At 38.0% G+C, this 13,803-nt stretch overlaps 1 protein-coding gene across 1 annotated transcript in view; it reads left to right on the top strand.

The window, feature by feature from the left end:
- HELRODRAFT_103833 (hypothetical protein) overlaps positions 1–13,629 on the top strand; it is a gene marked incomplete at its 5' end in the record, with an annotated part of 19,088 nt that extends 5,459 nt beyond the window's left edge. The window contains 25 exon segments of the mRNA XM_009031338.1: positions 1,859–1,977; positions 2,195–2,311; positions 4,219–4,569; positions 4,940–5,015; positions 5,197–5,455; positions 5,720–5,764; positions 5,834–5,929; positions 6,117–6,251; positions 6,580–6,650; positions 6,972–7,211; positions 7,327–7,466; positions 7,565–7,722; positions 7,874–8,016; positions 8,309–8,495; positions 9,005–9,103; positions 9,309–9,426; positions 9,548–9,792; positions 10,006–10,299; positions 10,464–10,628; positions 10,886–10,999; positions 11,297–11,403; positions 11,588–11,679; positions 11,819–12,282; positions 12,302–12,567; positions 12,590–13,629. Coding sequence (XP_009029586.1) covers positions 1,859–1,977; positions 2,195–2,311; positions 4,219–4,569; positions 4,940–5,015; positions 5,197–5,455; positions 5,720–5,764; positions 5,834–5,929; positions 6,117–6,251; positions 6,580–6,650; positions 6,972–7,211; positions 7,327–7,466; positions 7,565–7,722; positions 7,874–8,016; positions 8,309–8,495; positions 9,005–9,103; positions 9,309–9,426; positions 9,548–9,792; positions 10,006–10,299; positions 10,464–10,628; positions 10,886–10,999; positions 11,297–11,403; positions 11,588–11,679; positions 11,819–12,015 — 3,568 coding nt within the window. The 3' untranslated portion in view covers positions 12,016–12,282; positions 12,302–12,567; positions 12,590–13,629.
- Positions 13,630–13,803: the final 174 nt, after the last annotated feature.

Below are 13,803 nucleotides of genomic sequence, written 5' to 3'. Positions count from 1 at the left end.
CAGGGGTATATTTTACTTATCACTCGTTCCCCACCTTCCCCACTCACCATTACCTTCGTCTTACCAATATTAACTTTTAACCCTTTCTTTTCAATAACACTTTTCCATCTGTCAAATTTTAACTGCAATTCTTCCATGCTATCAGCCATCAAGACTAAATCATCTGCATACAAAATCTCAAATAACAACCCCTCCATTATGTTTCCACACACAACATCCATCACAATTGCAAACAGAAACGGTGATAACACTGATCCTTGATGCACTCCTACCTTAACACTAAAAGCGTCCGACATCCCCCTTCCAACCCTCACCTTTGTCTTTGCCCCTTCATACAGCTGCATCACAGCTTTAACAAGTCTCTCATTCACTCCTTTCTTCCTCAACGCCCATTCAATGACCTTCCTCGGTACTCGATCAAAAGCCTTTTCTAGATCCACAAAACACATGTACAATCTTCGTTTCTTCTTTCTATAATTCTCCTGCAACATTCTCGCCATGAACAACGCATCCACCGTTCCCCTACCAGGCATAAACCCACACTGCATTTCATTAACTGTCACCATACTTCTCAACCTCCTCTCAAGCACCCTCTCCACTACCTTCATTCCGTGCTCTAGTAATTTCACACCCCTGTAAAAACCCTTATACAACGGCACCAACACACTGTGTCGCCAATCCTCAGGTATACCTTCATCATCAAACATACTGTTAGCAATTCTCATCATAACTTCAATTCCTATCACCCCACTCGCTTTAATATGTTCAGCCGCCACTTCCGAAACCCCTGTCGCCTTACCTAGTTTCATTTCTCTAACTGCTTTCTCTACTTCCTCCATCGTCACCTTCTCTATAGGTCCGTGTGTGACCACGGATTCCACATCTCCATCCCACTCATTCTCTTCATTCATCAACCTTTCCATATGAGCTTTCCACACCTGAGCTTTTTCCTCCTCATCTATGCACAACTTGCCAGATCCATCCCAAACACATCCATTCCCTATAACATCTTTCCTATCCCTCATTGACTGCTTTGCTACTTTGAACATTTTCCTCGAACTCACATCAGATTCCATTTCCTTCATTAACCTATCTGATGCTTTCGTCATTGCAGTTGCCACTGCCTGTTTTACAACCTTCTTAGCCTTCCTATACTCAGACTCCGCTTCCTCCGTCATGTCCCTTCTCCATACCCTAAACCTCTCCTTCTTGACTTCCAAAACCCTTCTTATATCTTCATCCCACCACCACGTCTCACCATGCCTACACTTTCCTTTCGTCCATCCACATACTTTATCTGCCGTAGCCAACACACAGTCCCTGTATCTCTCCCAAACATCTCCATCCTTACCACTCTCACCTCTGCATCCTGCAACTTCCATGTCTTTCTCTTTGCCACAAACTTATCCTTCTTCCTCCTCCCCATTTCTTTTGATGTCACATCCATCACAACCATACTATGCTGCAACATACCAGGTATCGCCTTCACATTCTTCACATACTTCCTATGTTTGGCCCTTACCAATATATAGTCGATCATCGATCTATTTTCCCCTGACCTATAAGTAATCAATCGCGCTGGTTCCCTTGTGAACCAAGTGTTCCCCACCACCATGCTGTGTGCATCCGCTAACTCCAACACTCTACGCCCTTCCTCATTCCGTATACCATATCCCCATCCCCCATGCACACCTTCATATCCGTCTGCATCCGCCCCCACATGACCATTCAAATCACCCAACAACACCACAAACTCATTCAACCCCGCTTGCCCAATCTCGTCAGAAACATCATCATAAAACAGAATAATTAATAATAATAATAAATAATAATAATAATAATAATGAAAATCTAACAGCCATATAGCCTCTATGATGGCCTCCAATGATTTGAAAGTTGTCGTCTGCTCTGTGCAAATGGCCCATATCCTAATGGAGAAGTTGCCAGAAGTCTTTAGCGTTCAGTTCTGCAGGGAAGGTGAGTAAGCTAGGTAGTTTTCCTGCTGTGTATAGGTGCATAATGTTGTTTTGCAAGTTCTGTCAGTATGAATTATGATGTGTGTGTGGCGGGCTGGCTGAGGGTCGTGTTATTTGCTAAGATTGTTGCTTTTTGTTTTATATGATAATATTTTTGTCGTCATGATTGTCTAGTCTAATACTCTCCAACTCCAAAAAATAACTTTAACATTAACAAGGGGTCATGCATCAGATAACGAAGCTGTGCGAGGTTCCTTCATCGTCGTCATCCAAAGTCACTAAGCAGCATGCCACTGCTTTTGCTGCATCCATCACAAGTAATGTTAGTAGTGGTAGTAGTGGCTGTAGTGGTAGTAGCAATACTACCATAGTCACTGCGACAACATCGTTTTCGATCTTGTCAAATGCGGCGACATCCACTGTTTCTATGGCATTGAGTTCTTCAATCAGTTCAGAAGTTATTGACCTATCTCTTTCATGTCAGCAGCAGCAGCAACAACAACTGCAAAATAATAATAATAATACTGTTAGTTCGAAACCTCACCTAACTAGACAGCAACATCAACGTCAGCAACTGCAGTTACTGCAACAGCAGCAACAAAACAACAGCAGCAACAACAACAACATGGCATTCTTAACTTTCATGGTCCCACCGGCTTTATCTCAGATTCCCCTGCCCACGCTATCATCCCCGCCAACCTCCTCGCCATCGCAGTCTTTCATCAATGCAAGCGCTTACAACTTCCCAGCGTCTCCTCCTCCGCTGTTCTCACCACAGCAGCAACAGCAGCAGCCACAACATCCTCTCTCCTCTCCTCCTCATCATTTCCCACTACCTAGTTACGCTCCCTTCCCTGTCTTTCCCGATCCACCGATGGAGTTCGCACATCCGCCATGCTTGCTCTCCAACCTCTCGACAGCTGGCCACATTCAGGACCCGGTTGATGTTCAAAGTTACGGGATGGTTCCGGCTGCCTACGGAATGTACCAGCCAGCAGCACAACAGCTGCAGCAAATTCAGCAGCCAGGTTTGTCTGCTGGGTCTATGTCCATGCAGCAACTCCACCAGCCTCCATTATCATTGAGCGTTGATGCAAATAATAAGAATTCTGGATTACAAAAAATGTAAGTGGTGGTTTTGGTGATGATGGAAAGGTGATGGCGTTGATGATAGTGATGGTGATGATGAAAAGATGGTGGCAATGGTGATAGGAATGGTGAAAGAGTTGATGCTCACTTCGTTGCTATTAAATTCTTTCAATAATTTTTATTCTAAACAGGAAATCCCCAGCTAGCAATTCGAAATCAAAGAAAGGTTCATCTAAAAAATCCAACAACAACAATAATAATAATAATAATAACGTTGGGATTTCAGATCAGTCTTCGACGTTCGGAGAAGGCGCTTATAATAATAATAATAATAATAATAATAATAATAATAATAATAACAGCAATCTGGGTATGGAGGAGCATGATAGGGTGATGAATGTTGCTAACAATAATGTGGCTCCAAGACTTGCTCACAGAACCGGGAATGAGGCTAATGATAATAATGCCACTAGCAACGTTAACGCTAATTTTGTCGCTGGCCCATTTGTATTCGACTATTTTCAGCAGCAGCAACAGCAGCTGCTGCAACAACAGCAACTGCTCCAGCAGCTCCAACAGTCGTCTTCTACGGCTCATCTGATGGCTCCTGAGCTGCAGAACCTTCTAGAAGATTCTCTAGACATAAACATGAATAATACTAATAATAACGTTAGTGGTGGTGGTGGTAGTAGTAGCAATAATAATAGCAGCAGTAGTAGTAGTGGTAGTAGAAAGAAATGGTATACACCAAAAATGACTTCAAATTTTTTACCTGGATTGAAGTGGGGGAGAGGGGGAAGATCAGAGAGGCCTGCATCGCCATTGGTCGGTTTAAAAGTTAATTGCTTCATTTGATTGGTTGGCTGATTGTTATGGATCGATTGATTGGATAGTTTATAGATGATATAGTTGATGGATGAATAAATAGATATGTATGTAGGTTAAGTCGGTTAATAGAGAGAGAGAGAGAGAGAGAGAGAGAGAGAGAGAGAGAGAGAGAGAGAGAGAGAGAGATAGATAGATAGATAGATAGATAGATAGATAGATAGATAGACAGATGCAGACGTGAAACAACATTTAAATACATTTTCGGCTTGTTACTGGCAATAATACTAATTATTATTTTTCCCTTTCCTCATCATCCAGCCTGCAGCAAGCAATGCATCGTCATCATCTTCATCATCGGCTGCAACCTCCACATTAAACAACAACAACAACGTCCTGTTAGGCAGGCCATCAACGTCATCGCCATCATCAATACTATTGCAGCAGCAGCAGCATCCTTATCTAGCTCCTCACCTGAGTTACGATGCCCTAAGGATTGCTCCGCCTCCACAGCCATATGGCGCTACTATTATTAGCAATCATGGAAAATCCCAGCTCAATAATAGCAGTAATAATAACAATAGTGGTGGTAGTAATTCTGGAAATTCCAGCGATAACAAAGAGAAAGTAAAACTCTGGGTTGCTGAACAAGGTTTGTTTGTTTGGGTTTTTCCATCTTGTTTTTTCAGTATATCAATTCATTAACCATTTATTTGTTTTCTTATTCATTCATTCATTCTTCTTGCATTCAATCCCTTATCCATCAGCGATGAACTTTTGCAAGAAATACTTCCAGCAATCCTCCTCATCAGCTGCAGCAACAGCAGCTACACAACAGCAGCAGCAACATAAGCTAAAAATAGCAGCCAATAAGAAGAGAACTTCTTCAGCCAGTGATAAAAGAGGCGACGACGATGATGATGATAATGATGATGATGATGATCACAATAACAATATATCTAACTATTACAAAAATGATGATGACGATGATGATAGTGACAAATGTGATGACGACGACGATGATTGTGGCGATGATGATGATAACGTAGATGAGAACCCAGCTATGCACTGTCTGAACATGTTGGTTAAGGCTAATAAGATGTTGAAACGTCAGGTCAGTTGCTCGTTATATAATCGTTCGCTACTGCTACTACTACTGCCACTACTACTACTACTACATCTACTATTTTTACTGCTGCTTCTTCCATTTTTACAACATTTCCAGTTAAAGTCATTATTTGTAGTATTTTTTTTTTAATGTTGGTGTGGATTTTTAATTCCGGTACCTTAATGCCAAACGTCAGAGATCCGAGCTGAGGGCCCTGAAACAACTGGCGACCGTCATGACGACGCAAGACGCCTCGCCATTCGAAATTATTCACAGTGACGTCATCGACACTCTCTATAATTATCTTTCCGGGAAAAACCCAATTTCTGACGATGAGAAAAACCCGGAGGTTGATGTCGGCGGTGGGGGAAAAAATTCAAAATCTGGCGGGAAAAATTCCGGAAAAGGCAGCAAGAAAGGTGGTTGTAGGAAAGGCAAAGGCAAGAACTCTTTGAATGTCAAAGTTGAGTTGGTGACTGGGAGGATGAAGAAATTTCTGAAGGTGTTTTTGGCGCTAGAAGGGGTAGGTTTCTGTTGTTGTTGATTGATTGATGGATTGATTGATTGATTGATTGATTGATTGATTGATTGATTGATTGATTGATTGATTGATTGATTGATTGATTGATTGATTGATTGATTGATTGATTACAACAATTTCAAGCAGGATGCTGACTGCATCAACGTAAACAACAACTCATTGAACTTGTTGGCCTTTCAGAAACTGATCAACAGATTGATGGCCTGTCTTCATCATTTGGAGCAAGTTGGTTAACTGATTCATTGATTGATTGATTTGTTTGTTTGTTTATTTATTTATTTATTTATTTAATAGTTCCAGGTAAAAGTGCACGACTTTCCAGCCGGCTCCAACTTATCATCTCGCGGCGGCACTAACGCTCTCAGATTTTTTGATACGCATCAGTTGAAGGTTGGTTGGTTGATAGGTTGGTTGATTGATTGATTGATTGATTGATTGATTAAATGGTTGGTTAATTGAATAATTAGTTGGTTTTTTATGTGAATAAGGGAATGATTTACTAAGAGTAACTGAATGATTAAGCAAGTGAAAAAGATTGTTTGAACGTTAATCTCAAGAACAATTACTTTCCTTGCAGTGCAATCTCCAACGTCACCCTTCCTGCACATCCCTGAAACAATGGCGGGGGGGTCCAGTGAAGATCGACCCACTCGCACTAATTCAGGCCATTGAAAAGTATTTGGTACTGAGAGGCTATGCCAGGATTAGAATGGTCGGTTGGGAGGAAATATCCCACTGCTATAATTATAACTCTTTATTATTATTGTTATTTATTATAATTAATTATTTGAATGATGATGATGATGATGATGACGGTGGTGGTGAAATGGTAATTAGAAAGATGTGTGAATGAATGAATGAATGAATGAATGAATGAATGAATGAATGAATGAATGAATGAATGAATGAAAGATTTGTGAAGAAATAAATGAGTAAACGAATGGATGAGTGTAAGAGTTCAATTGAGAATGAATACAAACATACATTTACAAAACCATGAATCACTAACCGCGGCCAAACAGAGCCAAGATGATGAAGAGGACGATGACGATGATGATGACGACGACGATGACGACGACGATATCGACGAAACACTGCAAGCAGCTGCAGCGTCTCTAGCTGCTTCATCGTCTGCCACAGCTGCTTCGGTTGCAGCGACGGCTGCTTCAACTTCCTCGTCTGTGCCACTACCTTCAACTACCTCTTCGCGCCGTTTCACTAGCAACAGTGGTAGCAATCTGAACAACAACAACAACAACGGTACTAATGCTACAGCTACTAGTGTGAGCAATGCAGCTAACAACAGCAGCAGCAGCGCTGGTAGTAACGTTCTCAGTCATTTCAGACGTCGTCAGTGGCAGATGACACATCGCCACAAGAACCCCACCACCGCCAACAACAACAACAACAACAATGGTGGTGCTAGCAGCAGTAGTGCTGGTCAGCAACAGCCACAACATTCTTTGGAATTTTTGATTAACGACAGACTCGTTCCTTACGACATGACAGTCTACGAAGCTGTTAAACATTTTAGTTCTCTACCGCCGCTGGGAAAAGCCGGAAGTGTTAATAATAGTAACATTAATGTTGTCAATAACGAAAGTGAAACTGATACCGATCTGGAAAACCCGTTTGGAGTGGCCAGTATCTGGACCAGTACACATACTATTTAGTTAGCTATGATGGTGATGTTGTTTAAATAACAGATGAGGAGTGAGTTAATGAATGAATGCAACAACAACATACGAACAAACAAACGTACAATCATTCCCCATCTCCACCATCAGTTTCAGGCCGGTGTCTCAACAGAACCCATCGTCGTCATCAGCTTCACTCCTGTCCTCAAATGTGGACACTGTAGTCGGGCACAGTAAAAAGTCGAAAGCCGACAAATCTAAAAGTAAATCAACGGGAAAATCTGCCAAAGGTTATTCTTGGCTATAATAAATAAATAAATGAGTTTCGCTATAATTAACTTCAATAAATTAAACTAACTGCTAACTACTGCTGTAACAACATCTACAGATCTCAAGCAGTATCGTGGGAACTTGATATTGAACTCCGTGACCTCGAATTTGACCGTGAACTCTGCAAACCTGACCTTCAATGATCCTTCTTTGAAGATTATGCCCTTACTTGACCTGCTTCACAACGTCAACAAGCTCTGGGGGTTGTTTTTTGAGGTAAGTTGTGATGGTGATGATATTGCTATCAAAAACGATAGTAGTAATTATCGTTTAGTAGTAATTTTTATTAACATGTATGACAAATCAATTAATCGACCAACTGGCTGACCAACCAACCAACCACATTCGGCTGTTCCATCAACCACAGAAATCAGATTTCAATCCGCTATTAAAGAGTCAAGAATTTTTGAGTAGCAAGTTGACATCAAAGGCAAATCGGCAATTGCAAGACCCGATATCCGTAGTTACTGCAAGCTTACCTGCCTGGCTTATGCAAATTGCTAAGTCTTGGTTGGTTTGTTGTTGTGTTCGTTCGTTCGTTTGTTTAAATGTTTAATTGTTTGTCTGTGATGATGTTTGTGATTGTTGCTTACACAAATCACAGCATGTTAGGGTGATTTTCATTTGACTGTCAATATATATATATGTGTGTGTGTGTGTGTGTGTGTGTGTGTGTGTGTGTGTGTGTGCAATTATTGATGAAAATCACAGCATGTTCAGCGTAAGGGTTAGGGTGATTTTCATTTGATTTTCATCAATGATTGCATTTCTGACAGTCTTAATTTAATATATTTATTTGCAGTCCATTCCTACTTCCATTCGAGACTCGACAAACCCTCTTTTACATAACGACCTTCGACCGGGAGCGAGCCATGTTCAGACTTCAGAGAGAACAGAACAGTGCCAGCAACGACGGGGGCTTGGGTGGCGGAGGTGGGGGCTCTAGCGAGGGGCACAATAGGGTCACCCCGAGACTTGAGAGGAGGAAGGTTGGTTCTGTTCTGTGTTGCTGCTGCTTAGTGGTTGGTCTTTTGTCTGACGATCATTTTGTTTGAAGTCTATTTTGTCTAAAGTTGTTCTTCACCTCAAAATCGTCACATTGGTATTCGTGCTACCTTTGAAGCTAAAATAAAATCGGTGTCGATACTTTTGAGTTGAAATTTTTGCTAGATTGTGTGGAAATCTTTCGATTTGAGAAACCTAGATTGAATGACGGTATTTCGTTTTCATATCTATGCACTGCTTCATTTTTGCCTAAGATCCAGATATATATATATATATATATATATATATATATATATATATATATATATATATATATGCAATGTGTGTGGGTCTCTGGACGCTAAACGAAGATTGATTGATAATATATATAATATATATATATATATATATATATATATATACAAATTTATATCATCATCACATGATAGTATCATCAGCTCTTCATTATCACAGCATAAACATCATTGCTATCACGCACGACATCTCATCTCAGACGACAGTTTCTAGAGATGATATATTGAAGCAAGCAGAAAAGCTGATGACAGACATGGGTTCCTCTAAGGCTCTCTTGGAAATTCAATACGAAAACGAGGTTAGGATGGTGATGGCTGTGATGAGGAGGATTGTAGTGGGGGGGTGTGGTTATGATGAAAAAGATATATATATATATATGAAGGTGGTGGTGATATAAATCATGATGAGGAAATATCAGTGAGAGAAACATTCATTTATTTAAAAACGACAACCATCATCATCATGACTCTCGTCGTCATCATCATCATTATCGCCATCTCCAGGTGGGAACAGGGCTAGGCCCCACTTTAGAATTTTATGCCCTTGTAAGTAGAGAGCTACAAAGGGCAGACCTTGAACTCTGGAATGGCGAGGCCGTTTCAACATCCATTCAGAATCAAGGTGAAGTTTTGATGATAAAGATGATGATGGGAGGAATAACGATGAGTGTTATGATGATAACGATGATGATGATAAAATTGATGATGAGGATAATATCGATGAAACTTTCATTAACGCACAGATTCGAAACAACAGCAAAATGACAGTGACCCATCTTCGCCAGGTATAGCCTCGTCAAAATCCACTCGTCACAATCAGTCCCCATCAGTGCAACAACAATCTCAACACCAGTACATGTTCAGTCCGACTGGCCTATTTCCTCAGCCTCTATCCAAATCGGCCAAAGTAGGTCAGATCAACAAGATCAGGTCAAAGTTCAAGTTCTTAGGCAGACTCATGGCTAAGGCACTGATGGATTCTAGAATGGTGAGTGTGTTTGTATATGTATGCGTGTATGTACATGAGAGAGAGAGAGAGAGAGAGAGAGAAAGAGAGAGAGAGAGAGAGAATAATGGTTATTATTGTGGTTATGGTTATAATTATGTATAATTATGATTATGATAATACAACAATTAATAATTGCTATCATAATTTTACTGACAGCATAGTTTATTTATAATTTTCGATTCAATTTTTCAGCTTGATCTTCCTTTGAGTAAAGCGCTATATAAATGGATGTTACTAACCTCCTCATCGTCGCCGTCGTCAGTAGCAGCAGCACCACCGCAGTCATCATCGTCGTCGTCGTCTTCCTCCTCGCATTCATCTTCAGCACACTTAGCACCGCCAGCGTCCTTGTTGGCGTCACCGTTCCCGTGTCATGAGTTGAGTTTGGAGGATCTGAAAGATGTCCAGCCAACCGTATTCAAGTTTATCAATCAGCTGATTGAAGTTGATAAGGAGAAGTGTAGAATTCTCTCTGAACATAAACTGGTTTGTTGGGGTGGGCGGCTCATCGATCGATTGATTAATTAATTAATTTATTGGTTGGTAGGTTGATTCGTTGATTTTTTAATTGGTTGGTTAATTGATTGATTTGATTTACTGAGTGTTGATTGCAATTTCTATCCATGATAATCACTCATTAATTTACACAGACATCAGAAGTTCGAAAATCTCGTCTAGACGAGTTGAAAGTTGACGGTGTGACCTTCGATGACCTCTGCGTGAATTTCTGCGTGCCCGGCTGTCCCGACATCGAGATGAAGAAGGGTGGCAAGGATATCTGGCTGTCACACGTTAATTTAACTGAATATATCAAGGTTGGTTGGTGTGTGTATGGAAACTATAATCATTGGCTAACATTTTTTTTGCTAATTTTAAAATTTTTAATTTTATTAATATTTTCTTCACTTTTAAAAGCTTTTTTCTACTTTGATAAGAATTTTCTTACCAAATTTAAGATTGCTTCATTCATCTGTTAATATTTTTCTCGTTTTTAAGAGATCTCTTCTAATTGGCTGAAATTTTTTTATTAAATTTGAATTATTTAAATTAATTAGTTACTAAATTTCAACAGCTCTCCATTCATTGGCTGTTGGTTGAAGGCCCTGCAAAGCAACTCGAGTCACTTAGGGAAGGCTTTGAGTCCGTTTTTCCAATGAACTCTCTGGAATTTTTTTATCCAGAAGAGGTTGGTTGGTTGATAGATTGATCATTTTATCAATTGAGCAGTCGGCTTGCTGGCTGACTGGTCGATCGATTGATTGTTGACATCAATATTCAATTTTTAAAAATTTTAATTTTTGCAAAAATTGTGTTATTAAAGTTGCCATACAAACTATAGAGCCTCAGGCTTTTCCAAAATAAAATTTTTCGGCTGATTAATTAATTGATTGATAGATGGATAAAATGATTGATAGATAGATTGATTGATAAATTGATTGATTGGTAAATAGATCGATTGATTTTCAACAAACACCCACTTAAGATGGAGATGTTGTTTTGTGGCAACCAATTTGAGCCGTGGACCCCGAGCTATCTAAGTGAATGCTGTCGGGCTGATCACGGGTACAACATGGAATCAAAACAGATTAGGTAAATTAGGAAAAGTAGGGATGTGCTATTAAAATTGTAGTATTGGGATGCTTGTGTGTTTGCGTCTGTAGATGTAATGATTGCTGTTGTTGGTGTTGATAACTTTATGTTACCGTGGTTTATATAATATTCACCATCATCACCATTACTATCACCATTTTAATTACTACTATCATCGTGACAGGCACCTGTTTGAGGTCTTGCACTCGTTCACTCAAGAAGAACAAAGAATGTTCTTGCAGTTCACCACTGGTTCACCCAAATTACCTGTTGGCGGTTTGTAGAGATGATGATGATGATTGTGATGACTTTGATGTTAGTCGTGATCAAGAAGATGGCGATGATGATTGATATTTAAATCCACCACTTTCAATCAATCAACCAATCTCGAACTTCTCGACCAATCACAATACAGGCTTCAAGAGCTTAAATCCGCCCCTAACAATCGTCCGCAAATCAGTGGAGGAAAACGAGAAAGCAGACGACTACCTGCCATCTGTCATGACCTGCGTGAACTATCTCAAACTTCCGGAATATTCTAACGCTAAGGTTTTAAAAGAAAAAATCCTATTGGCTATCAAAGAAGGGCAGATGTCTTTCCACCTCTCTTGATTGGCTGAGATACTTATATATATATATATATAAATATTTCTAAACATATAAACATGCATAAGTTTCTATCTATATATATATATATATATATAGAGAGAGAGAGAGAGAGAGAGAGAGAGAACGAGGGATTTATATGTAAAATGTAAAATACTATTGAAAATGGAAAAAATTTTGGTTAATTTCATCAGATCAAAGATTATACAAAAATTAGATTGCCTATTTTATTTTTATTTTTTTTCTGGTTTGATTACTGTTTACTTTTCTGTTCATCTATATATATATATATATATATATATATATATATATATATATATATATATATATATATATTGGAAGGAGACCATATTTTATACGGTATTGTTCGGTAGAATTCGTACAATACTGTATTTGTACACACACACACACACACATATATATATATATATATATATATATATATATATATATATATATATATAGTACATTTGATTGCTTTTCAATTCACAAGCGTAATTAAATATAACACTATACATGTAATATATTTATGTATATATATATATATATATATATATACATAAATACATAATTTATATATATGTATTCTATATTATATATACTCTATATATATATATATATATATATATACTCTATATATATATAGAACGTTATTTTAGTAATAAAAATTTGACGTTATTTATCTTACTTTATTTGATTCGTATTTCTGATAGCTTTTATTATTAATATTATTATTCCATTGTTATTATATATTATTATTATCACTATTTCATTAATATTATTTATTGATTATTTTTCGAGGCGCTGTAACTTAATGTGAGCATTGGGTTTGTTGGGAGAAAGATTTATTAAGAGAGGCAGAGAGGAGTGGTAGAAAAAAATTTAGAGGGAGAAGGATCTCTAGAGATAGATAAAGATAGAAAAAAAGTTATACGAGAGAGAGTTGTGAAAGAGAGAGGGTATTATATTACATTCCTTTCCTCAGTAATATTATTTTGTTAATTGAAAAAAATAAATCAATAATGATAGTGATAAAATAAATTTTTTCTGGAGAATATTAGTACTATATATATATATGTGTATATGTTATGAGTGTGTTCGTTCGTGTGTCTGCAGGTTTTTGAGTAGTTGTGTTGGTATAAATATTTCTTAGTACGCGTGTGTGCGAATTTATCATTTCATCTAGCCATATTGGCTCGTAATTTAATCACATTAATTATCATTGTTATTCTCATTGTCGTCCGTATGTATTTCTAAAGTCAGGATTTCGTAATTTAAGAGTAGGTGAGATGTTGAGGTTTAATAGCGAGAGAGAGAGAGAGAAAGTAGAAAAGAAAGAGGGGAAGAGTTGCGAAGAGAAAACCTTGTGTTCATTCTATTTCGATAAGATTTTTTCACAGATGACTTCATATTATCATCATTAAGAATTACTATTTTAAAATTATTATCCTCATTCTGAGTGGATTTTATTTGTTCTGTTTAGAGCTGCTGTAGTAATAATAATGAATATATATATATGGATATATATATATATATATATACTTTATTAATTAATTATTAAAGTTATTCAGTTTTTAAAGGCGTTTTTGGCAGATAAAAATAACATTTGGCGTTTTTTTTCATTTAAAAAAATATATTTATTTATTTCTTGTACATTTCACAAAGTTTTTGGCTGGTTTATTCGTTCATTCATTCAATCATTCATTTCTTTTTTCATCTCTCGTTCATTCAATCATTCATTTCTTTTTTCTGAATCATTCTTTTATTTTGATTAATATTTTCGTTCTATCTTAC

This window comes from Helobdella robusta (assembly GCF_000326865.2).
Source record: "Helobdella robusta unplaced genomic scaffold HELROscaffold_72, whole genome shotgun sequence".
Classification (NCBI taxonomy): Eukaryota; Metazoa; Annelida; class Clitellata; order Rhynchobdellida; family Glossiphoniidae; genus Helobdella; species Helobdella robusta.
The sequence above is the reverse complement of the archived record's forward strand: the minus strand, read 5'-3'. Positions and strand labels throughout refer to the sequence as shown.